We start from the raw sequence: 27,561 nt of genomic DNA, 5'->3' as shown, positions 1-27,561 counted from the left end.
TTAACAAGCACACCCTGCCAATAGACTACTATTTTTGTACCATGGCACTGGCATGGACATTAAACACATAGCCAAGGAGCACTAGTACCAAGTATCATGTGAGTGAATAAATATAAATGGTCAACAGGAATGAGAGGACCTTGAAAGGCAGTCCCTACTTTTACTTTCTGCGTAGCATGCAAATAACACCTAATATAAGGCATGCTGAGATGGCTGTCAGGGACCGAGATCATCAGAGTTCCATTTGGTCGGTGAGTGAGACTTTCCATCTGTGATGTTTTCATGGCTTCATAGTCGTATACATGTTTTAGAGATGTCTGCTAATCATAGTCATATCCTGGTGGCAGCTTTTAATAGTCGAATAAATCTATTAGTCCTGTTATTCATTTCTAACATGACTCCGTACATAGTGCCACATAGCTGCGGACATTATTACAGACACTGAATGTTAAGTTCACAGAATAATATGTTATATTGATGAACAGGTTTATAATTATTTAGTTTATAATGATATGGTTTCGGCCAGATTGGAATTAGATTTTGATATTTCATTTTTATTTGGACGTTTCAATTATGATTATTTAAATAATAATTTGTTGTTTCACCAGATACTTTTGTACTCTTAATCAAGTAATTATTTGGAAGAGTACCTTTACATCTATGGAGTTATTATTAGTTTAAAGTAACAACATTAGTTTATTTATTTTATTTTACAGTTTGGCTAGTCTTCCCACCAGGTGGGCAGATACAGTACAGATACAGTACAGCCACTGTACAGTGGCTTACAGTGGGCAGACAGGTGACCTGTAACCTTAATTCATACACTGGAATAAAAGTGTGAGAAAGAAATCTAGCATTGCTTCAGTACAAATAAAATAAAAAGAATCTAGAAGCATGGCTGTGATGACTTAAGATAATTTGGTGGAATTAAGCATAAGCGAAACACCAACAAACAAACAAACAAAGGAATAAAACATAATGGGCAAGTTACATTTAATTTCATTGCATGTAACTAATATTGAAATAACTCTTTTCAAATCTGGAACTGATGAGAAATGTTAAAATGTCTCTGGTGCAAAGTGTTGTGTGGCAAGAATGAACATTAGGATTCATATAATTAATATAATCCAGTTTGATTCATGATTATAAATTGTATTGAATCATTCAACTCCTGTTAATGTCCTCAAAATGATGTGTTTTCTCCACACTAAAGGCTGCACACAAGATTCCACCGCTACTGGTAGAGGAGAAAAGTGAGTGTTCATAATTTTCCTAATAAATCTACAATTAGCTATAACCATAAGAATAGTCCTACAATTATCTACTCAGATCTCAAGTCAGCAATTGCATAAATCTATTTGTCCGCCTTCATAATAAAATATTAATTAACACGAACGGGTACACCTTATTGTGTATCATTATTTTATGCTTTAACTATTGAACAATAGCAGATATACAAGCTCACAGCGCGGCACCGAGTGCCGCGCTGCGAGCTTGTAGATCTGCTATTTTTGAAAAATCGTGAACATTTGAATTTTGACCCGATTCTATAAGTGTCTTTTGAATCCTTCTAAGGTTTTTTGAAAAAAAAACTATGTTTCTATGTCAGCAATCTGGCCAGCCATCGTCAAAGAAAAGGTCCTTTTCACACTTAACTGGAGCTCCGTTATTCTGTTCTTGACAGACTACTATGTCAGTGGTTCTCAAACCTTTTCATGTGAAGGACCCCCAAAATGATATGTATTTGGCCACGGACCCCCATCTCAAAATATTTAGTTCCAGGGACCACCCAGAAGCAACATTAATATAATTAACACCATCTATTTGTCCGTCTACAGAAAGCCGCCACCATGAGTACGGACGAAGAGATGAAGCAGTATGGCAAGGCCGCCATTTATCTCCGTAAGCCAGAGAAGGAGAGAATGGAGGCTCAGGCTACGCCCTTTGATGCCAAAACGGCAGCATATGTGGCCGACAAAGCCGGGATGTACCTCAAGTGTAAAATCGTAGGGAAGGACGGTGCCAAAATCAAGGTGGAACTGCTTGGGGACAAGAAGGAGGTAAAGGTTTATCTAAAATCAAGTACCACTGTAAGGGCCGATGTATACTCCACTTTTAGAGCCCACTTTAAATCGGTTCGGCTCTGTTCAAACTACAATATCGTCACCTTAATAAACTAACTTGAATGAGCTGTCCTAACAACCTCCAGGTTCTGGTGCCGCCAAGCCTGTGCTGCCCACACAAAGATCTGAGCTATCCGTGTGCGAAAGATCTCCATATATGGGATCTCTGTATCTCTCAGTCCTTGTCCCCTTTTATGGGCATATTCGTTGGATCGGCGGTTCTACTGAAAAATTACGTTTTGTACAACTGTGCATCATGTAAGTACAGTAACGGCAGGGGAAGTAGCTAAGTATGTAGGCAAAGATCTGGGCTACTCTGCGTGCGAAAGTTGGAGTCTGTAGAACCAACCATGTGCTGTGAGACCTCTTTCATGTGATTTGGGCCAATTCGGCCTCGGCATCAATTAGTAGTCAGGATGGCCTATAAGTCACTGTTTGAGAAAAATGATATTTTGGGGGGGGGGGGGGGGGGGGGGGTGCTGCCGACATGTTGTGACACCCAGGACCAAATTTAACTCTAAAAGTGGAGTAGGCCTACATGCAGGCCAGTGGTGTAAAGTAACTAAGTACTTTTACTTACAGTAAGTGCTAAGTACGGTTTTGAGGTACTTTTACTTTACTGGAGTATTTCCAATTACTTCTACTCCACTACATTCTAGATCCAGAAAATGTTACTTTTACTCCACTACATTTATTTGAAAACTTTAGTTACTATTTACTTTGCGGATATAAATTATAATATTATAAAAGATACATTAACCACTTTAGCCCTATTTTATGCCTATAGGCATTTCAAAATAGCCTACAAGCTCACAACGCATCGCCAAGTGATACGTTGTGAGCTTGTAGATCAGCTATTTTCAAACATTTTGTACTTTTACTTTTGGTACTTTAAGTACGGTACATTTTGATGCCAATATTTTCGTTGTATTTTACTTGTAACGGAGTACTTCTACATTGCAGTAATGATACTTTTATTCACGTAAAAAAAATGGAGTACCTTTTCCACCACTGATGCAGGCCCTAATCACGATTATTATTATATTTTTCTAGGAAAGAACTGTGCCTGAGGCTGACGTCACCCCCATGAACCCTCCCAAGTATGACAAGATTGAGGACATGGCCATGATGACCCACCTCACTGAAGCCACCGTCCTGTATAACCTCAAAGAGCGTTATGCAGCATGGATGATCTACGTAAGGTTTTAGACTTGTGATTTTTGCGGGTCGACTCGACTCAGTAAAAAGTTGAGTTGAAGTCGACTTTACCCTTCGATGACGTCATCACATCACACACGGCCCCCCAGACGATTAACTTAATGTGCAACATTGTTTTCTCACTCAACTGTAAACAAACCAACAACGTTTAAGTATATAGACATACAGTAGAGGGTATCTTCACATTTCTAAAGTGCCAATTTAAGGACTTTTTAATACCTCTAAATTAATTAGACTAATTAAACATTGTCCAAATTGTCAGATATATAGAGGCAGAAATTGTGAAAATAGCCGACCTACATGCTCACAACGCCTCGCAATGCGAGGCGTTGTGAGCATGTAGATCTGCTATTTTCACAATAGAACCATGTTATACCAAATGTAATGTAGCACTGTAATATTGGATCATTCCGTCCTTGGCAATAAGCAATCCTACTGTTTGAATGCTGTACAGACGCACACATGGAGCAAACATAATGATAGAGGATAGAACTTCGACTTTCGACTTTCTCTGGTGGGAGTCGACTTGTGTAATGAAGTCGACTGAGTCGACTTGTTGACTTTTTCGCTAATGCCCTATTTTCTACATGCTGAGAACAGTTCATGGTTGTTGCACCTGTCGATAGGAAAGAGAGAAAAATACACAGTACAATTTATATCATCAAGTGAAACCCATAGAGAAAACAACAGTATGTAAATAACAAACTTTTAGTTTTTTTTTTTTTTTTTTTTTTTTTGTTAACAAAAGTTAACTTGTTCATTTAGTTGATGCCTCTTCTAACTCGTAACATTAATCCCAGCGGAGATCAGTCTTTTTGCCTTTGAGTGAGTTTTCCAGAGCGGAAGGGAGCGGGTGGAAGTAGGGGGTCCAATGAGTTTCTTTAGATAGGAGGGGGTATTGCTGTGGATCCACTGATGGGTAAGAAGGCAGATCCTTGAAGGTTACTCCATCCTGAAGGAGATGGGAAGCTAGTGTAGAGAATGTAGTATGGCTGTGATATGTTCTCTCTCATCATCAGGATCCTATATAGCAGCACATGACATTCTAGCTAATCAGACTATAAATAGGCAACCACACTCGCAATTTCCCAGAATTTTATCTTTCTAGTTCTGAATGTACTGGAGCTTCTGGATGCTCATGTTAGGGACCCCGATGAGAAGTGCGTTGCAGACAGTAGTCAAAGCCTTGAGGAGACAAGGGTGAGCAAGTTAATGTTCTTTCTCTTCTCCCCTTCCTTCAGACCTACTCTGGCTTGTTCTGTGCGACTGTGAACCCCTACAAGTGGCTCCCAGTGTACGACCAGGAGGTTGTGAATGCCTACAGAGGCAAGAAGCGTATTGAGGCCCCACCTCACATCTTCTCCGTCTCTGACAACGCCTATCAGTTCATGCTGATGGGTACGTACTGTCCTAGTGAGGATAATGTAAAACATACATAACTATAACGGTCTTGTGCCGTATTTGTGACTAAAGGTTTGATTTACATTTTACAGACAAAGAGAACCAGTCTGTCCTGATCACGTAAGTTTCTGTCATCTACTAACTAGGCATTAAAAACAAGAACATTGTACACAAATTGACTAACTGCATTTCTCTGAATGTATGCATTTATAACCAGTGGAGAATCCGGTGCTGGAAAGACTGTGAACACCAAGCGTGTCATCCAGTACTTTGCAACAGCTAGTTCTGGTGGAGAGGGTGGTGCCACTAAAATCAAGGTATATACAGGTTTTAACTTTAACAAATAAATGTTTTTGAACATTTTGAAAATTTGAAAAAAATCTGACCAAATGTTAAACTGGGCGATGTCTGAAACATTCCATAGGGGTCACTGGAGGATCAGATTATTGCAGCCAACCCCTTGCTGGAGGCCTATGGTAATGCCAAGACCATTAGGAATGACAACTCCTCTCGCTTTGTAAGTTTAAAAATAATGTCATTTTATGAGAATACCCGCAACAATTCCACAATGTAGAGAGATGAAACAAAGTGTGCTCTATCAAACAGGGTAAATTCATCAGAATCCATTTTGGCACAACCGGTAAACTGGCCAGTGCTGATATTGAGACATGTAAGTATGAAGTTCACAGATGGTAAATGATATATCCCTTTATGTGAGGATTACATTTTGACTTATGTACAACTCATATAGATCTGCTGGAGAAGTCCAGAGTGACCTTCCAGCTTCCTGCTGAGAGAGGCTACCACATCTTCTTCCAGATGATGACCAACCACAAACCTGAGATCATTGGTAAGTGGAATTACTATTATAGTTTATTATTATTATAGATTATTGTCTCCGCCAGGCCGAAAGGCATGGTCGAGAGACTGTTGCACCCTGTCTGTCTGTCTGTCTGTCTGTCTGTCTGTCTGTCTGTGCAGCTAATCTCTGACGCCGTTGGCCCGGTGCCAAACTGTGCACACATACACTTCCTGGATGCCAATTCAGAACCTCTGCCCCACATTTTTCACATGGGCCTGTTCTAGCGCCACCATGAGTCAGATTTTTACAAAACTTTTAACAACTCCTACAGATTTTGTCCAAAGATCATGCAAATCGGTAGACAGTATCTCTACAGTCATGTGATCAACGTGAATCTGTCCAATTTACCATATTCCATCCCGTTTGGCTAAGATTGGCTTCCAAAGTTTGCAGGATTGCTCTGCTATGAACAAAATGCCTCAAATCATGAACACGCAGCGTGCAGTTTTCATGAAATTGGCACACACATCCCCACTTCCCAAAAGGACGATTTTTTCCTATAACTCCACCGATCAGTTTAAAACTATCTATGCGCACTCCCTAGCGGCCAAGGAAAAAACATTTGCCCTGCATTTTTCACATCTGCCTTTTATAGCACCACCAGGAGGCCGACTTATGCAAAACATATTCTTTGATATTAGTCCTTCAGATTTTATCCAAAGATTATGCATATCACTACACACTGTGTAGTGATCACTATAGATATACTGTGTAGTACACAGTATATCTATAGTGATGTGATCAAGACAGATTTTTCTGATATTTCATATTCTATCCTGATTGGCTAACATTGGGTTTCAGGATTGGTCCGTTTTGAACAAAATGCCTCAAATCATGAACGCAGCCTGTGATTTGCGTGGAATGTTGCGCACACATTCCCACTAGGCCAAGGAACAAATGCCACCCTTTTCACATTGCCTTATTATAGCGTCACCAGCAGGTCAACTTTTGCTAAACACATTTTTGGAACAAAATGCCTCAAATCATGCATGCAGCGTCTGAATGCCATGAAAGGCCCAAGAACACATGGCACCCTTTTCACATTGGCCTATTGTAGCGCCACCAGGAGGCCACAATAACCTACCTGACTTGGCGGAGAGCGCTGTTTCTAGTTGTTAAATGGAATTACTGATGCTGATGCAGTGAGATAACCCGACTCCGACCAGATGGCGGTGGAATTGAGTTCACAAGTTAAAGGACAACTCCGTTTGTGCCTAATAGACCCCATGGACAGTCTTTTTGGATCAATATAAGTAGGAAAATGAGCCTAGAAGTGATTTAGGGCGGAGTTGTCCTTTAAGTTCACAAAGTATTGTGAACTTGTGAACTCAATACCACTGAGTGAGATTAGCATTGGTTGATTGATTGAAGACTTTATTAGAAGTTTGCATAGGAAAAGGTACAGTTTCATGACGGTACAGTTCACTGGTACAAGGTCTACTAAAAGGAGATCCATGAAAAGACTAAGCTTATTTCCACAGGAAACCATTAAAGTATCTCATATAGTATATAGCAGTGAGAGCAGAGAGGGAAGCACGCACATCTCCAAAAGATGTTTCAGGTGCTGAACCAAAAATACACACCATAGGAAGAAGGGAAGTCCGCACACTGTTCTGTAGCTCCAGCGACAATTTTATTGAGGAGAAACAACGTTTTGACCCCGGTGCGTCTTCATCAGGAGACGACCCACCAGGGTCGAAACGTTGTATCTTCTCAATAAAATTGTCGCACAACAGTGTGCGGACTTCCCCTCTTCCTATAAGATTAGCAGTGAGAACATCAATGAATGAATAAAAAACACATGTTCTCACCTTTTTTAATCCCTTTTCAGAGCAGTGTCTGATCACCGCCAACCCCTACGACTTCCCCCTGATCAGCATGGGTGTGATCGCTGTGGCCAGCATCGATGACAAACTGGAACTCGAAGCTACTGATGTCAGTGAACATTTAGTTTACCGTTGAGTTGTAGCCTACACAATTCTAATTGGATGTTTGTTGATCTAATGCTTAATTTCAATCTCTTGAATATATCTCTGCTCGTTGACATCAGGACGCTATTGACATCCTGGGCTTCAGTCTCGAGGAGAAACAGGGCATCTACAAGTTCACCGGCGCTGTGATGCACCATGGTAAATTGACCTTCAAACAGAAGCAGCGCGAGGAACAGGCAGAACCAGACGGCACTGAGGGTGAGAGGAATGAAAATAATGCTGTAATGCTTTGTCACAAAGATTGTATTTAGTTATATTCTAAATGAACTAAGCCAGTTGTTCTCAACCCTTTTACACTAGAAGATCTGTCTCTATACCACTATAAAAACTGATATAAATACAGTTGTGTAGACCTACCCCATCCTATTCAGCTATGCACAGTTAACACAGGAGGCCAATATATTCCTTGAATTCATGGAGTTTGTTTAGTTTAGTTTGTTGCATTCCTAAGCTAATAATTTGATGACCGGGTCCATATTTAGCTACTATACTCTGTGAACTTCCCATGCAAATTGCACAAGCCGCGGAGTCTATTGAAGTTGCAACAGCACTGCTGCAGAGACTCTGTTAGAAGGATGGTTATTGGGTTTACCTACTATTCTAGATTACTATCTCTTTGCAATTGACGTATTACCTTGTGTTTACCTTGCTTACTGTTAAAGCGTCTGATAAATACCTAAATTGCAAATTGTGTGAACATTTCAGTGGCAGACAAGATTTGCTACCTTTTGGGCATGAACTCAGCAGATATGCTTAAGGCATACTGCTACCCCAGAGTCAAAGTGGGAAATGAGTACGTCACTAAGGGACAAACTGTGCCACAGGTGAGTAACTTGACATTTTTGTATGTATGATATCTGATTTCATACGCACCTTACATTCTCAACGCAGCACAAGAACTCTAATGTATTTTTGCAGGATTAATCGGTAGTAGTATCTCTATAGTCATTAAACTAGTTATTATTTACTTAAGACTAGATTTGATATGATATATTACCTTGTGTTTTCCTTGCTTACTGTAAATTGGTCTGGATTAAGAGTGGCTAAATCTTTAATTCTACATTCTGAATTGTGTATTTCAATACCGCTACTAAATAACGTTCCTATTTCCTTAGGTCATGAACTCAGTTGGTGCCTTGGCCAAGTCCATCTATGAGAAGCTGTTCTTGTGGATGGTCATTAGGATCAACGAGCAGCTGAGCACACCAGCTCAGAGAAACTACTACATTGGTGTGCTGGACATCGCTGGTTTTGAAATCTTTGATGTAAGAATTGACTTGTTTTAAGTGGGATACTCATTATTTTTTGTCACAAAGTTAGGGACTAACAGGCTAATGATATTTCAACTTACAGTTCAACACCCTGGAGCAACTGTGCATCAACTTCGTCAATGAGAAACTGCAACAGTTTTTCAACCACACAATGTTTGTTCTGGAGCAAGAGGAGTACCTGAAGGAGGGAATTCCCTGGGATCTCGTTGACTTCGGCATGGACTTGGCTGTCTGCATTGAGCTCATTGAGAAGGTATACAATTATTATTATATTTGCATGTATTATCTTGGACTTGGCTATCTGCATTGAGCTCATTGAGAAGGTATCATTATTGCGACCATAGGTTGCAGTTTAGTATGTGAACGGTCACATCCTGTCCGTATGTATCTCTGTCTGTCTGTCACACCTGACACTGTGGTGCTATGGGTTTGTCCCTCTGACAAATAACCCCATTGACTTGAATGGGAAAATACAAAAACGGAGAACCACACTTGCAATTTCCCAACATTGCATCTTTCTAGTTAGTGTCGTATACTATTGTTATCAGCTGGAGTTTACGGAGTAACATATAGCTTCATTGAGAAGGTAAACAATTATTTTGTGCTTTAATGGACATGATTTTAATATTTTTTTGAGTTTGTTTTTTGTTGATTTGTCTCTTTTGTCTCCTCTACAAAAGCCCTTGGGCGTCTTCTCCATCCTTGAGGAGCAGTGCATGTTCCCGAAGGCTACGGACAAATCCTTCGCTGAGAAGTTGATTGACCAGCATCTTGGGAAGAACAAGGCCTTTGAGAAACCCAAACCAGGGAAAGGCAAAGGTGAAGCCCACTTCTCCCTGGTCCACTACGCTGGAACCGTGGACTACAGCATCACAGGCTGGCTGGAGAAGAACAAGGATCCACTTAATGACTCTGTGGTGCAGCTGTTCACCAAGTCTTCAGTTAAACTGCTTGCAACACTGTATCCCGCACCTGAGCCTGAAGGTAAGTTTATTCATAGAATAAAATGTGTTCAGTTAAAATGCTGGGTGTACTGTATCCCCCACCTGAGCCTGAAGGTATGTTTATTCATAGAATATAGTGTGTTCTGGGACTGGGACACACAGAGCACAATTCACCCTTTGTTAGGCTCCTGGTTGGTCCCTGACTGACCAACCAGCAGGCTCTATCTGCCTTGTCCCGCCCTGGTTCCGCCTTTTTTATGTTGAATTAGCTAAAACATAATTTTTTGAGAAATAAAAACATTTAAAGGCATGCTGATTCACTATGCTGCCACTGAGCAGCTCCAATTGACTGAAACAAAGTTTGAAATTAGAATTGAGCACACAGAATAACAATATGAAGCAACTGAATTAACATGGCAGTGGATGGAATGTCCCACTGTATGTCCCTCCAAGACACAGCAACCAATGGGTGTGGAGAGGGGAAGGACAATGGGCGGGACTTGACAAAGGGTGAATTCCAACCTTTCCCTCTTGGCTGTATAAGAGCACCTACCAAGGTTGGGCCTTTAGCGTGCTGGGAACTAGAGTTATGGCTGTTTAAACCCCGGGCCAATAGGAACACAGAGAGGGGGGGGGGGCAGTGGCAGAGCAATGGTGTGCGCAGGTCTCTGGTGTGGCTATTCTGACGGCAGACCCCTGACCAAGTTTGGTGGGCAACGGTGCTGCATGTTACGTTTGTATGCCCACCGACCCGACCAAACAACTTCTAGGCAATTTAAACAAATCATCCACCTGGGCCTGAAGTTACTATTATATTAATATACCATAAACACTCTGACAAGAAGAGAGGCATTTTTATTGTGTTTAACTAATGATAACTCATGATTGTAACATGTAAACAGATACTACAAAGAAAGGAGGCAAGAAGAAGGGTGGCTCTATGCAGACTGTGTCAAGTGCTTTCAGGGTAAGAATATGTATTCATTATTATCAACTTTAAATTCCTGTACGAATATTTATTATAATTTTTTTCCAACATTACATTATTGTAAGAATGAAGCATTATTATTATCAACATTATATCCATGTATGAAATATGCAGGTATTTTCATGTTGAAATTAAACTATTTCTGTATCACATGTTGTAAGCTTGTAACTCTGCTTTAAAATGGGGCTTAAAGTGGTTAATTTATGTTTTAGGGGGGAAATAATCTGGAGAGTAACTAGTATCTAATGAGTTCAAATAAGTAGTAGTAGTTTAGGGAAAAAGTACAATGTCGTATGAGTTTCTACTAATAATAAGCTTAATTGTCTCATTATGTCTCAACAGGCAAACTTGGCGTTGCTGATGACCAACTTGCATCGCACTCATCCTCACTTTGTGCGTTGCCTGATTCCCAACGAGTCCAAGACTCCAGGTAAACAGAAAATAAACATTTAAACAGTGATAGTCATTTAACGCAACTTTGGCCAGTGTGTACAGTAACTATTTTGTACTGATTGCGACCGTAGGTCGCAGTTACTTCTATACTATCCAAACCTCCACCGGCTGTCAGTCCGTCAGTCCGTCTGTCCATCACGTCACTCGTCACACGTCACACTTTCCCCCTACTCATATCTCCGCCACCGTTGGCCCGATCCATGCCAAAATTTCCACACAAACTCCTTGCCTGCCAAACTACAACCTCCAAGGACCCCCGGAGCTCCAGGGACTCCCAGGTCCCTGGGGACCCCCAGGTGTAAAAAATGACCAAATGTGCAAAAAAGACCAAATGACCACCCCAACGGGGCTCCACACGGGGAATTCCCGGGGACCACCGACACCTGGTGCTCCAGAACGGATGCAAAAGTGGTGGCGCAGCGCACATGAAATGCCGTAACTCGGGCTAGGAGCGACCGGGAGAGCCGGGGCCGGTACCTATTCGTCCACTTCGGCGGCGCGGAGACCCCACCCCTCATTTCTCACATGGCCCTCTTCTAGCGCCACCATGAGGCCGATTCTTGCAAAACACATTTTTGGACACTGTTCCTACAATTTTTGCCCTAAAATCACGCAAATCGGTACACAGTATGTCTACACTCATGTCATCAACTTGGATCTGTCCCATATAGCGCCACCTTCAGGCCGATTTTTTAAAACACATTTTTGGACACTGCTCCTACAATTTTTGCCCTAAAATCACGCAAATCGCTACACAGTATGTCTACACTCATGTCATCAACATTGCTCTGTCCCATATAGCGTCACCTTCAGGCCGATTTTTTAAAACACATTTTTGGACACTGCTCCTACAATTTTTGCCCTAAAATCACGCAAATCGCTACACAGTATGTCTACACTCATGTCATCAACATGGATCTGTCCCATATAGCGCCACCATCAGGCCGATTTTTTCAAACACATTTTTGGACACTGCTCCTACAGATTTTGCCCTAAAATCACGCAAATCGGTAAACAGTACGTCTACACTCATCTCATCAACATGGATCTATCCCATTTAGCACCACCTTCAGGCCGATTTTTTAAAACACATTTTTGGACACTGCTCCTACAATTTCAAAATCACGCAAATCGCACAGTATCTCTACAGTCATGAAATCAAAACGCATCTGTCCCATCTAGCGCCACCATCAGGACGATTTTGGAAAGACTTTTTTGTTTGCCTATTTGTGGAGATAAGCGACTAGGGAGTCTTACTGGTAATAATGAAGCAACATGTTTACAGGGCTGATGGAGAACTTCCTGGTCATCCACCAGTTGAGGTGTAACGGTGTGCTGGAGGGCATCAGGATCTGCAGAAAGGGCTTCCCCAGCAGAATCCCTTATGCTGACTTCAAGCAGAGGTATTTATTATTCCTTATTTTTTTAGTTCCATTCATATTCATGCAAAATTACCCACTTTTTCAAAACGGGTACTGAACGTCAGCGGAAAATGACCATGAACTTTTACAAATCAGGTACAAAGTACTGAATGCCAGCGCATGCCCCGAAGGCGCGTTTATGGACAACAAGAAAGCCTCTGAGAAGCTGCTTGGCTCCATTGACGTACCTCAAGATGAGTACAAGTTTGGACATACCAAGGTAAACACACTCCCAATCTGGTTTAACATTATCCAGAGAGGACTAAAAGTAGATTTTACGGTTGTGACATTGCATTCAAGTGTTCTTCAGGTTGTTTAGTTACAGTGTTTGTGCCATTGCATTCAGGTACTCTTCAGGATGTTTAGTTACAGTGTTTGTTGACATTGCATTCAGGTGTTCGTCAGGATGTTTAGTTACAGTGTTTGTGACATTGCATTCAGGTGTTCTTCAGGATGTTTAGTTAAAGTGTTTGTGACATTGCATTCAGGTGTTCTTCAGGATGTTTAGTTACAGTGTTTGTGACATTGCATTCAGGTGTTCCTCAGTTTGTTTAGTTACAGTGTTTGTGACATTGCATTCAGGTGTTCTTCAAAGCTGGTCTGCTGGGTGTCCTGGAGGAGATGCGAGATGAGAAGCTGTTTATTCTAGTCACCATGACTCAGGCTCTTGCAAGAGGTTACGTCATGAGGAAGGAGTTTGTCAAGATGATGGCTAGGAGGTACTTTGAAAACATCAATTCAATATTGAGTACAATTTGTAAGTAAACATTGCCATTGCTCAATAAAACAAATGTAAAGCGTCAATAAAATAGCAAACATTGCCAAGCAAGCTTTTGGTGATGGTGGCAAGGTAAAAAAACTCCCCTTAACAATTTGTACGCCAAACTCGTTCAGTAACGAGATACGGCCACTTGAGGTCGCTGTGCCAAAAGGAGTTGTCTCGTTCAGGAACAACACAAAGGGTTAACTTGGTTACATGGAGCTGCATGCATCCTGTGTTGTCAGTGAAAGACTGATGGATGGTCCATACGTCATAACGTAGCTCGCAGAGAGACAAAATGGCGCATCTAGGCTGCATTGATTTCTATTCTCTACTGAAACATAAAAAGGGCTTTATCTATGAATAAGGTGCAAAGAACGCCAGGGAAGCAGAAATCTGATTGTTTTCAAAGTGACACTTTAACGCGATGGTCGGCCCCGGTTTGGAGTTTAGTTTCGCGAGTGTTTGTAAACAAATGGATTATCCTCCTCAATAGTCAGTGGACACTCACGTGCACACGCACGAAGCTTCCGAGGCTCTTCAAAATTAAAGCGTAAGTGAACGACGGCAGCAGCAACAGCTAGAAATGTTAGAAACCTTGGCTTCCCATGTGTTAAATGGAGAAGAATACCAACAGCAATAACAACAACGACAACAGTAACAACTATAATGACGCGATAATAGCAGTAATAATTAGAAGTGTGGTTACACTGGCGCGCGGGATACGAGGAATCCGCTGGGAAAAGTTTAGAGTGGGTTTAGAGTTTTTGGGCGGTGCTCCTGGAAGGATCTAAGCTCAAGCGTGGCCTACATGTTGGCACAAAGCGCTCAAAGTTTGTTGTACGCCCAGGGTCACATTGGCCTAGCTTCGCGGGACACTTAATGAAATTAACTTCCACTCACTTCACACTAACTGTTTTCCACAGAGAGGCCATTTACACCATCCAGTTCAACATGCGCTCATTCGTGAATGTGAAACACTGGCCATGGATGATGGTCTACTACAAGATCAAGCCTCTCCTGCAGAGCGCTGAGACAGAGAAAGAACTGCAGAACATGAAGGAGAACTATGAGAAGATGAAGGTTGACCTGGCTGCTGCGCTGGCCTCCAAGAAGACCCTGGAGGAGAAGCTGATCGCTGTAACGCAAGAGAAAAATAACCTTTCGACCGCAGCGGCATCAGTAAGTAGCTACACTTGCTACACTTGTATACTGTAATATATATCCTTCTGGAGGTGGTCGATGTCCCCCAGCTTCTTCCTTGTCCTCACCTCCGCCACTGCCTCCGTACTGTCCCAGCTCTAACAATGATAGAGACAACTTGTTCAGTCTGTTAATGTCGCTTGTGTTAATGTACCCGCCCAAGGAAGCAGCTGCAAAATGCATATATCTCTACCAAGAACAAACGCTGGCATGTTCCCTCACTCATCCTTTCCATTGACAACCAGGGTGACGAGGCACTGAACGATGCAGAGGAGAGATGCGAGGGTCTTATTAAAAGTAAGATCCAGTTGGAGGCCAAGCTCAAAGAGACTTCTGAGAGACTGGAGGATGAGGAGGAAATCAATGCTGAGCTGACTGCCAAGAAGAGGAAGCTGGAAGATGAATGCTCTGAGCTCAAGAAGGACATCGATGACCTGGAGCTCACCTTGGCCAAAGTGGAGAAGGAAAAACACGCCACTGAAAACAAGGTTCGACATTATACTCTCTAGCTGTAAAGTTATGGAACAACAATGATCCATTCAAGATTATACACTCTAGCCATCTTATCAAGTTATAGAACAATAGTGATCCATTCTTTCATGTTATTTAGGTGAAGAACCTGACCGAGGAGATGGCCTCTCAGGATGAAGGTCTTGCTAAGCTGACCAAGGAGAAGAAGGCCCTCCAAGAGGCCCACCAGCAGACCCTGGATGACCTGCAGGCAGAGGAAGACAAAGTCAACACTCTGACCAAGGCCAAGACCAAGCTGGAGCAGCAAGTTGACGATGTAAGTTTTACCAAAGTCAAGCACATGTTTTGAATACATTATGTTTATTGTTTCACTGAATGATGATGTGCAAATTGTTTATCGTTGTGCAGCTGGAGGGTTCTCTGGAGCAAGAGAAGAAGCTCCGCATGGACCTGGAGAGAGCCAAGAGAAAGCTGGAGGGTGACCTGAAACTGGCCCAGGAATCCATCATGGACCTGGAGAATGACAAGCAGCAGTCTGACGAGAAGATAAAGAAGTAATGTGGATCACAATATGAATATCATTATTAATAATAACCAGTAAGACACCCTAAGGGAGAGAAGGCGAGGTCACACACATGGGTGTGTGCACATGGGTGCTTTGGCACCCTTCTGCTGAGCTGGTCGAGTCATCACTGTGATGTCAGAACAGGTCAGCTATATCCATATATGGAGTCTGTGAGGTCAGATGTAGAGTTATTGACCAGCTCCATATATGGATCCATATAGGGGCATTGCCAATATGGGCTTAATATATGGGCATTCCCAGATAGTGGCTTATTATTGATGACATCAGGGATCTCCATATATGGGCATGGATATCCAGGTGATGATAGTCAGCAGTCTTGACAGTCAACAATGTGATGTCAGAACAGCTTTGAGGCGTTACGGACGAGCGGACGGACGGACGGACGGACGGACGGACGGACGGACGGACGGACGGACGGACTGATGGACAGGATGTGCCAGTTTTCATAGTGAACTGCGACCTATGGTTGCAATAATATCAACTATATGAAATGCCATGGAGAAAAGCTACCACTAAAATATGACGTACTGTATTCCACAGGAAGGACTTTGAAATCGCCCAGCTTCTGAGTAAGATTGAGGATGAGCAGTCTCTGGGCGCCCAGCTGCAGAAGAAGATCAAAGAACTTCAGGTATTTTCCCAGCTGTAATTAATGAATTATAATAAGTAAGGGTGCATTTTTATTTTCAGATGTTAATCTGACATCATTCATTTGAAAGGCTCGTATTGAAGAGCTGGAGGAGGAGATCGAGGCAGAGAGGGCCGCTCGTGCCAAGGTGGAGAAGCAGAGAGCCGACCTCTCCAGGGAACTGGAGGAGATCAGCGAGAGGCTGGAGGAGGCTGGTGGAGCCACGGCCGCTCAGATCGAGATGAACAAGAAGCGTGAGGCGGAGTTCCAGAAGCTGCGTCGTGACCTTGAGGAGTCCACCCTGCAGCACGAGGCCACCGCCTCCGGTCTCCGTAAGAAGCAGGCTGACAGCGTGTCTGAACTGGGTGAGCAGATCGACAACCTCCAGAGAGTCAAGCAGAAACTTGAGAAGGAGAAAAGCGAGTACAAGATGGAGATCGATGACCTGTCCAGCAACATGGAGGCTGTCGCTAAGGCAAAGGTAGAAGAGAATGCTTGTGTGTAATTCTTGTCAAAACACTTGTTCAACAAACAGATCATGGGGGGAAAAACGAGGGTATACATTGCAGCTTACTTCAGTGATTGGATCCAATGTTATTCAACAGGGAAATCTTGAGAAGATGTGCCGCACCCTTGAGGACCAACTCAGTGAAATCAAGTCCAAGAGTGATGAGAACGTTCGCCAGTTAAATGACATTGGAGCTCAGAAAGCGAGACTGTTGACTGAAAATGGTAAATGTTCACTGTAAAACCTACATGGGTTTTCAATGGTATTTGAGCAAATTCCGAAATTAGAGACAATGCTTTGATTGGCAGTTATCCCATGTATTCAACAAAGATTATGTAAATGTTTGGAACTAATATTCAAATTTCTAACTAGGCGAGTTTGCTCGTCAACTTGAAGAGAAAGAAGCTCTCGTCTCTCAGCTCACCAGAGGCAAGCAGGCCTTCGTCCAACAGATTGAGGAGTTGAAGAGACACGTTGAAGAGGAGGTTAAGGTAAGGAACAGGCGTTTCTTCACTTTTTCTTATGAATAGGCCTAATAACATCTGTCTGTAATTTCATCCAGTTGACATTATTTTGTCATCTTTCTTTCGACAGGCAAAGAATGCCCTTGCCCATGCTGTGCAATCAGCTCGCCATGACTGTGACCTCCTGAGGGAGCAGTTTGAGGAGGAACAGGAAGCTAAGGCAGAACTCCAGAGAGGAATGTCCAAGGCCAACGGTGAAGTGTCTCAGTGGAGGGCCAAGTATGAGACTGATGCTGTCCAACGCACTGAGGAGCTGGAGGAAGCTAAGTAAGTCATCAGTGTTTTTACAATCATCAGGTACCGCTCACTGTACAAAATATTGCTCACGATAACTTGATTCCATTCGACACTGATCAACAGGAAGAAGCTCGCCCAGCGTCTTCAGGAGGCCGAGGAGCAAATCGAGGCTGTAAATAGCAAGTGCGCCTCTTTGGAGAAGACCAAGCAGAGACTCCAGGGTGAAGTGGAAGACCTCATGATTGATGTGGAGAGGGCCAACGGTTTGGCCGCCAACCTTGACAAGAAACAGAGGAACTTCGATAAGGTGCTTTGACAGACATTATTTTAAAACAAATTAATTTCCTCCTTAAAGTGGTGTAAATGACACATTCTCTTACATATTCTGTGCAGGTCCTTAAAGTGGGGTAAACGATACGATGCAAGGTTCACGATTTACAATTTCACGATTTTTTTTCTCTAACCCCCCCCCCCCCCCCCCAGCTATTAATCTCATACAGTATGTATGTACTACATTTTCATACCATTTATTTAACTACATTTCCAAAGTAGCATACTTTCCATGTACTCAAAAGTAAAAGTACTCAATGTCTGTGCAACAACTGTAAACATACTTTCTTATTGTTTAGAACCTAGCTACAGGGTTAACATGTAAAAAAACGTTATTTTTAATGCTATTGTAGCCCCCACAGTTAGTACCAGCCATGAACCAGCGACAACAGCCCTGCTATTCGGGCTCAGCCCTATTAGCACGACTGGTTGTGCGTTTGGACTGGCGAGTGGGAGTCCCGGGTTCAATCCCCGCTTCCATACATCACTACAATCTGGCGTAGTCGGCAGGACGAGGAGCGTGATATCCTCGCGTGAGGGACAGGTCCACGTCGTGTGCGGCGGTCCACGGCGTGAAGTGTGGAGCACGAGGGCGCGCTCCAAAGATCGGGGGGGTGATTGTAGCCCCCACAGTTAGTACCAGCCATGAATCAGCGACAACAGCCCTGTTAATCGGGTTCAGCCCTATTAGCACGACTGGTTGTACGTTGGATTGGCGAGTGGGAGTCCCGGGTTCAATCCCCGCTTCCACGCATCATTACACTATATTAGAATAGAAGTTGACCTATGTGACAGTGCAGAAACATAATTGCCTTCCTTGATGCATTAATGATGCGTCAACCTGGTCACAGACACACAGACCTCCCCCAGCAGTGCTCTGAACTAATCGCTCTCCAAAAGCCATTGAATACCATTTAATATGATTAAGTTAAACTCACATTTCATATCAGACACACCCTAATTCATTAGCCCCCCCAATTTTATTTTTTTAATCGTTACATGCCTATAAATGACACATTTCATCTCAAATGCTGTGCAGGTCCTGGCAGAATGGAAGCAGAAGTTTGAAGAGGGTCAGGCCGAACTGGAGGGAGCTCAGAAAGAGGCTCGTTCTCTCAGCACTGAGGTGTTCAAGATGAAGAACTCCTACGAGGAGTCTCTGGACCAACTGGAGACCATGAAGCGTGAGAACAAGAACCTGCAACGTAAGTCTTTTCTACAGTACATCCTTCTTTTAATAACGTACAAAAAAAGAAAAGAAAAGAAAACATTAAATGTTCAAGATCAATTGTGGTTCAGGCTGCAACTTTATTCAAATGCAAATACAAATCCAGTTGCTTATTGGAAAGATCCTCATTCATTATTTACAAACAACTTCAGAGGAGATCTCAGACCTGACTGAACAGATCGGTGAGACTGGAAAGAGCATCCATGAGCTGGAGAAATCCAAGAAACAGGTGGAGACAGAGAAGTCAGAGATCCAGACAGCCCTGGAGGAAGCTGAGGTAAAACTAGATGTCTCTATCTTAGATTTCTTTCAATACATTTTATATTCAAACAGTGTAGCAGTATATGATGGATGTTACATTAAAAGGTCCTATAACCTTTTGCTCCCGTGTTACATTTCAGGGTACTCTGGAGCACGAGGAGTCCAAGATTCTTCGTGTGCAGCTGGAGCTCAACCAGATCAAGGGTGAGGTTGACAGGAAGCTGGCAGAGAAGGACGAGGAGATGGAGCAGATCAAGAGGAACAGCCAGAGGGTGATTGACTCCATGCAGAGCACTCTGGACTCTGAGGTCAGGAGCAGGAACGATGCCCTGAGGATCAAGAAGAAGATGGAGGGAGACCTGAACGAGATGGAGGTTCAGCTGAGCCACGCCAACCGCCAGGCTGCTGAGGCCCAGAAGCAGCTGAGGAATGTCCAGGGACAGCTCAAGGTGCAGAATACATAGTAGTTAGACAGTAGACAATAGACACATATTCAAACACAAGGTAGTTAAACAGAGACCATAGACATACCGGTATATTCAAACAATGAAACTGCTCTGAACTACAGTCACGTTCTGATGTTTCTCTTTAACACGACCACCTCGAATGTGATTTGTTTTAGGATGCCCAACTGCACCTTGACGACGCTGTCAGAGGACAGGAGGACGTGAAGGAACAGGCTGCCATGGTGGAGCGTAGGAATGGCCTCATGGTGGCTGAGATCGAGGAGCTGAGAGTGGCTCTGGAACAGACAGAGAGAGGCCGCAAAGCAGCCGAGGGGGAACTGGTGGATGCCAGTGAGCGCGGTGGCCTGTTGCACTCCCAGGTACATCCACATCAACATATTTAACATACTCCTTTCTCCTGAACGTTGTTCTGTGTACTGAGATAATCATGTCGTTAGTCGCGTCGAATGGCCTTATTTCTTTTCAGTTTAACATATATACAGTATCATGCATACCTGCGTACCTAAACTGAATCTTTGTTTTAGAACACAAGCCTTGTGAACACCAAGAAGAAACTTGAAGCTGACCTGATCCAGGTCCAAGGCGAAGTGGACGACAGTGTTCAAGAAGCAAGGAATGCTGAGGAGAAGGCCAAGAAGGCCATCACTGATGTAAGTTAGGATGATCTCCACAGCGTGTGTGATGCAGCGGCATAATTTTTGTTCTTTGCGGGACAACAAAGTATATTTGATCTTACACAAAAACTACTTTCCAGGCTGCTATGATGGCCGAGGAGCTGAAGAAAGAGCAGGACACCAGCTCTCACCTGGAGAGGATGAAGAAGAACCTGGAAGTCTCCGTCAAGGACCTGCAGCACCGTCTGGACGAGGCTGAGAACCTGGCCATGAAGGGAGGCAAGAAGCAGCTCCAGAAATTGGAGGGCAGGGTAAGATATCCTTCACTTCAACAGGGCGCATAGTCAATGAAATAAGAATACATCATTTGATAATAATATATTATTCAATTGTGAAGGTGCGTGAACTGGAGGCAGAGGTTGAAAACGCACAGAGAGCCGGAGGAGACGCTATTAAAGGTGTGCGCAAGTACGAGAGGAGGGTGAAGGAGCTGACATACCAGGTACTGTTCACTCAAATGACCATCATGCCTCTGAGAAAATTAATAGAATGCATGAACTGAGGTTATGTATTCACTCTGATCGACAGACTGAAGAGGACAAGAAGAATGGGGCCAAGCTTCAGGATCTGGTGGACAAACTGCAGATGAAGGTGAAGGGCTACAAGAGGCAGGCGGAGGAAGCGGTAAGACATATATGTATTCATACATGTTTAGTTGTCGCCATGGGCATAGTGTTGTAGTCATATGGAATAACTAAAGAAATAATAGCGATAGGAATCAGTGAATATGACCAACATCAGTCCATTTTTCAGTGTCCATCGTTTGCCATGCTTCTGCAGTATGACATGCACACAGCTGCAGACGCAGGCAGTTTAAAGGAATAATGGTAACAGTGCATAATCCAAAATGGACTGCAGAAACCAATTGATTGTGTAAGCTGTAATTTCAGGCTCAGGCTGCCGAACAATATCAAGAGCACAGCCACGGTTGTGCGATTCCAATGAGAACTTCATGTGGTCCCAAAATGTCTTGTTTGGACCATAATTGCTCTTTTCAAATCTTGACGCTCTATCACATTTTAGGAGGAGGCAGCCAACACTCACCTGTCCAAGTGCAGAAAGGTTCAGCATGAGCTGGAGGAGGCTGAGGAGCGTGCCGACATCGCTGAATCCCAGGTCAACAAGATGAGAACTAAGACTCGTGACTCCAAGGTAAATACCTGTTCAATATGAAAGGTTAATTAAGATGATTATCTTTAACATTTAACTGAAGACTAATGAAGAATATCTAATTGTATATTCCTATCTTTACAGGGAAAAGATGCTGCTGAATAGGTTCTCCAACTCAAGTCACCGTAAAGAGTCATAAAATATGACCCATCGTATTCAAAAGGTCATAAAATATGACCCATTGTATTCAATAAAGGTGGCAACAAAAGAATATTGTGTCTATTTACTTTGTCAATCATTTTTTATTGTCAGCGTATTCTGGTTCCACTATACCATTTTATAAACAAAATAAAATACATATGTTATAAGGACAATTATCTTAAGGACTGTGGGTGGTCATATGAATTGTGCTTTTTAAACTGAATCCATTCTTTTGGGGTCCAGGATTAACCTCTGCAAGGCCAGACTTCACGGTCTAAATGGGTGGGTATCACAAGAAAGTGGGAAAAATACTCACATTTTGTACTCAAGTAAATGTATCAATACAGCAATGTAAAAACATACTAAAAGTAAAAGTAAAAGTCCGCAATTAAAAAGTACACAGGTATTGGTTTTAAAATGTACGCTATAAGTGGCAAAGTAGAAAGTACTCATTATGCACAAGTATTCAAATGTATACACAATCTTTGAAACCCGATCTACAAGCTCACAATGCATTGTCCACAGCCATCATCAAGAAGAGAATCAATAAGATTCCAGAAGAAATTGTGAATCGAATTCAGCACTTTTACCTTTTGGACAAAAAAACGGTTTCACGGGGGAAGCTTTGTAGAAAAGGAAACAGCCTTATTTGGATGATGCTGCATGACGACACAATATGATGTCACAATGCGGTGTCACACTAGGAGCTATAAGAAGGATGACTTTACAATTCAAGTTGTCCGGCCGCTAGTTCTCAGTTGTAAGAAAGAAAGTGAATCAAAAGGTAGTGAATAAGCCTATAGGATCCAAAGAGATCCAAGACTCAAGGTGAGAGAAGACGTGGGATGACTATAGTAAGTGACTAGACTCTTTAAGGACATTCCGACCCCTGGAGGTGATATAAGACACCCATATAGAATCCTTCGCTACAAAGATTTGCAAAAATAGCAGATCTACGAGCCTGTAGCACGGCATTCGGTGCCGAACTATGAGCTTTAATAGAAAAATTCGGCCTCGACCTGACCCGATACGCGATTTTTCGGAACCCAGCGCGAAAGGTTCGGATTCTCCGTATGCGGATATGTTGTCTGACATCAGGGTCTTCCGGAACCGACACTGTGTCTGCAGAGATCTCCATATATGGGCATAAAATGGACGCAGACAGACAGATACAGATATCTCCATATATGGGCATACATGGACTCAGGCAAACAGATGGTCAAAACAGGTTATGACAACAGGTATAATTGAGTTTGCATTAAAGGGTGGGGCATTCATTCCCTATTTACATCGTTCCCGAGTAGGCCGGTCCTCGACTAGACGCTCGGCTGACTGTCAGGCAGATACAGAGATCTCCATATATGGGCATAACATGGACGCAGTCAGACAGATATCTCCATATATATGGGCATACATGGACACAGGCAAACAGATGGTCAAAACGGGTCCTATGAAAACAGGTATAATGGGGATTGCATTAAAGGGCGGGGCATTCATTCCATATTTACATCGTTCCCGAGTTGGCCAGGTTCGGGCGGCCAAGCTTCTAGTTGTACTAATTGTTTCTGGAACTGCATGTGCAGATTTTCCCTTAGTCCAGTACCTGGCCTATATTTCCGTTTGCAATTTGGTGTGAGGGAGGTTTCTCACCTGAAGTCAGTGGGTCCCTAGACCTACTGACTGAAAAATCACAGAGGTGCTTGCCTGCATGAATGGCACAATGATGAAAATACAACTTTATAAGTAAACATCCCCATTTAACTTTAAATGGGGATTTTAAATGGGTGTTTAAATGAACAAATAAGACTATTAAAGAATAAAAGTGACAAATAAAATCACAACAACAAAATTAAAATATAGCTGCAAGCAGCGATAAAGTGGCCAAGGCATAAAAAGCAGGAAAGCAAAAAGGCATCAAGGGAAAGCAAAGAACAAATCAAAGAAAAACTGGAAGCAGTGTTCTTCCGAACAGGTCTCCGGCAGTTCAGGTGTTTTTTTTTTTTTTTTTTTTTTTTTGGCCTAGTGGTGACTATAATAGGCCAAAGTGAAAAGGGTACCACGTGTTCTTGGGCCTTTCACGGCAATCGGACGCTGCATGCGGGATTTGAAGCATTTTGTTCCAAAAATTTGTTTTGCAAAAATTGACCCGCTGGTGGCGCTATAACAGGCCAATGTGAGAAGGGTGGCATCTGTTCCTTGGCCTAGTGGGAATGTGTGTGCAAAATCTCACACAAATAGCAGGCTGCGTTTGAGACATTTTGTTCAAAAAGGAGCAATCCTGCAAACCTTGGAATTCAATGTTAGCCAATTAGATAGAAAAAATATGATATCGGACAAATCCGTCATGATTACATCACTGTAGAGATACTGTGTACCCATTTCTGTGATTATCGGATAAAATCTGAAGGAGTAATATCGAAGAGTGTTTTCGGCCTTCTGGTGGCGCTATAAATGACAGACTCTGCCGATTTTACACTAATCGGCATAGTTATTGGTAAAAGCACAAATTGACCTCTACACAACATGTATGCAAAAGACTATATGCAACAGACATAAAATAGTTCCAAAGAACTCCTCAAGGTTTTAACTCAATATCTTTATTTTCCAACTTTTTCATTAGTTGTCTTTGTTGTTGAAGAGTTGGTGATCAGGTTGTAAACCTTCAAAACAGAGGGTTAACAACCTAGCCATTTTCAGGCATGTCTTTTAAATCACAATGTTTTCAAATAATTCAAGTAGTAAACGTCTTCAAATAAAGTTTTTAAACATTAAGTATTGTGAAGTCTGAACCCAAACCAGCACACGGAAACAGTTCTCAAGGTGAAAACGCAATAAGCGTTGTTTTATTCAATGGGGCGTTCCCCTAAAACATGAAATAAAGTTCTTCCCAAAACCGGGGCTTTTAACTCAAAATATGCTTCTTTCCAGAACTTAACAGGGGTTACATTCGAAACACATGTTTCACAGTATGCCGTTGCTTCCATTAACACATGCCATTTCTCTTCCAAGATTCAGATGCAGCTCCTAATTTGCCTACAATGGGAACAGATAGAACCACCATTAGCAATGTGGCAAAATACAGAGCAAATGTGCGACAGAGGAGAACATAGTGGAGTTTTGCTTACTGCTCGATGGAAGAGTCCCTTCGAGAGCCAGCTACACAGTGAAGCAGAGCTCGGTGGTTAAGAGCAAAAACATTTGGATTGCCCGACTCGGAGAAGCTGTGTTGCGGCCAGGTGCTGACAAATCAAACTGATTGCAACAAGCAGCCATCTTAGCTGCTGCATTCTGGGAAATGTAGTTTTTCTGAAAACCAAACAAAGCCATCAGTTAGATTCAGTTCACATGCAAAAAACAGGGCCTGGATAAAAAAGAAAAGAAAAATCAACTTATCAGCCGATCTACAAGGTTAAAACAAAATAAAGTCAACAGATCTGCTGATTTGGAGGTTGTGATTTGCCATCCAATTTGCGTGATTTTAGGCCAAAATCTGTAGGAGCAGTGTTGAAAAATGTTTTGCAAGAATCGGCCTCATGGTGGCGCTGGAGGGCCATATGAGAAATCAGGCAGCCAAGGAGTGTGTGCAAAGTTTGGCATGGATAAGGGCAATGGTAGCGGAGATATGAATAGGGCAAAAGTATGATGTCACACGGACAGTGACAGCCGGTGGAGGTTTCGATAGTAACTGCGACCTAACAGTCGCAATAATACTCACATCTCTTTAGTTAAATGCTTACATTAAAGAAAGAGATGAGGCCACACCCCAAACAATAGTGGACACAGGCAATCATCCACAACTAAACACTCCTGACAATATAAAACACATTCTCACTGTAAACCATAGAACCAAAATAACACAGTAAAACGGTAAAAGAGACCATGGTAAAAGAGACCATACAAAACACAAGCAAACAGTCTTACCGGTTAACAGAGAAGCACACAGCCTCCTCAACTCAGCAGTGTTTTGCGCAAACTGTTCAGATGGATTCAATCGGCCGACGCCCAACAAGCAACCATCTTAGCTGCTGCATTCTGGGAAATGTAGTTTTTCTGAAAACCAAACAACTAGATTCAGTTCACAGGCAAAAAAACAAAACAAAAAAAACTAATCAGCCGATCTACAAGCTTAAAACAAAATAAAGTCGACAAATCTGCTGATCTACAAGCTTGCCATTGAACTCAAAACACATCAATAATCAACTTAGCAGCTTATCTACAAGCAATAATTACATTCCCGAAATGAATCTTTTTACATTCCAATCCCAAAACCAGAAACAAACATTTCTGAGCCACATGTTCACTTACCAATTTATCTTCCAGCCAGTCTAGGTGGGGGAGGGAGAGAAAAATGAGGTGAGGTGAGCTGAGGTGAATGAATTAAACTGAATGAATGAATTAAAACAGTTAGAAATAGGAATAGTTGTTGAAATAATGAACAGTACAGATCTGCAGCAGCTCCAGTGATGTGCACCTCACTGAGCAAACTGCAGACTGACAGTTTTATACTGGGTGTGGTGATGATTGTCAATTAACACTTTGACCGCCACGGAGGTCATATGACGTCAAGCTTTTACACCCCCCGCGCTGCCACCGGCGTCATATGACGCCAGAATGTCTTTTTTTTAATTAACACAAGATTAGGAGCATATGTATTACTGACGCTTGGATTCAGCCGTCCTGGGCCCTGGAATGACTAAAATCACCATGGTTACCATTGTGTGGCCAATCAGCTTGTGTTACCTTGTGTTACCATGGTGATTTGGTACATGACCGTCCTCCCCAGGCCTGGGATTGCTGGATGGACGGCAACTTTGGCAAGAAGCAGCAGCCATGTGTTTGGGGGGGGGGTTTAGTTTAGTGCTTTACTATACTACTGAGGACTACTTCTACAGCCGTATCTGAAAAGTTTTACTGGATCGTCATGGTTCATCGACCAGGCCACCAGGGACCACCGAGCCGCGGCGTCGCAGCGAAAAGAAGCAGTAGCCATGTGTTTGGGGGGGGGGGGTTTAGTTTAGTGCTTTACTATACTACTGAGGACTACTTCTACAGCCGTGGCCCGTTACATGTGATCTGAAAAGTTTTACTGGATCATCATGGTTCATCGACCAGGCCACCAGGGACCACCGAGCCGCGGCGTCGCAGCGAAAAGAACTGCTATATAAAGTAAGTGGTTGTTGCTAGATTGATTGATTGATACATACAGTGGTGTATTGGCGTGTTTGGGGGGTCGCGACGTCGCTCCGAGAGCAAGCATGAGATGAGAGATGATTATGCTCATCTCGGATCACAACAGGTGGTGACCACCGATCGAGCAGGGCGTTTAGCTCAGCGGCGTCAGTTCAGAAAAAGCTAAGTTATGGCAACTTGACTGGTGTCTTTCACGCGCGCGAGGCTCGCGTGCAAGACACCAGTCATGTTACATACCTTTACAACAGGCACGATTACAGTACATTTTATTATATTCCCCCTGTAGCCAAGGTATGGCAGCTGCCATAGCTTGCCATACCCAATTGACGCCTCTTTAGCTTAGCTTGGTGAGAAAGGAGGACAGATGCTCCATTTAGTGCAAAACAAACACATCCCAGCAAAATAACCACTATAAGTCACTCGCAAACGTCGCAGTCTGACCAATCCAGCGAGATGGATTGGTCAGACCTTGTACCAGTTCACTGGTACAAGGTCTACTAAAAGGAGATCA

General features: G+C 42.8%; 1 protein-coding gene across 1 annotated transcript; it reads left to right on the top strand.

Annotated features, from left to right (window-relative positions):
* Positions 1-1,850: 1,850 nt before the first annotated feature.
* On the top strand, positions 1,851-21,824 carry LOC308287615 (myosin heavy chain, fast skeletal muscle-like; the record flags this gene model as incomplete). The annotated part of the gene is made up of 39 exons (XM_080728843.1): positions 1,851-2,060; positions 3,177-3,320; positions 4,583-4,739; positions 4,835-4,862; positions 4,960-5,059; positions 5,167-5,259; positions 5,349-5,412; positions 5,494-5,592; positions 7,436-7,539; positions 7,655-7,793; positions 8,301-8,419; positions 8,711-8,860; positions 8,949-9,119; positions 9,547-9,850; positions 10,713-10,777; positions 11,141-11,228; positions 12,537-12,654; positions 12,769-12,892; positions 13,255-13,391; positions 14,359-14,614; positions 14,881-15,123; positions 15,246-15,422; positions 15,515-15,660; positions 16,233-16,323; positions 16,412-16,801; positions 16,926-17,052; positions 17,201-17,319; positions 17,423-17,619; positions 17,713-17,896; positions 18,959-19,124; positions 19,300-19,424; positions 19,549-19,857; positions 20,031-20,234; positions 20,400-20,525; positions 20,630-20,800; positions 20,887-20,991; positions 21,078-21,173; positions 21,573-21,701; positions 21,804-21,824. The coding sequence occupies 39 exons, from the start codon at positions 1,851-1,853 to the stop codon at positions 21,822-21,824; spliced, it is 5,796 nt and encodes a 1,931-aa protein (XP_080584969.1).
* Positions 21,825-27,561: the final 5,737 nt, after the last annotated feature.

Source organism: Nannobrachium achirus, assembly GCF_963921795.1.
Source record: "Nannobrachium achirus genome assembly, chromosome: 6".
NCBI classification, from domain to species: Eukaryota; Metazoa; Chordata; class Actinopteri; order Myctophiformes; family Myctophidae; genus Nannobrachium; species Nannobrachium achirus.
Note: the sequence above shows the minus strand (reverse complement) of the source record. Positions and strands in the feature narration are given on the sequence as shown.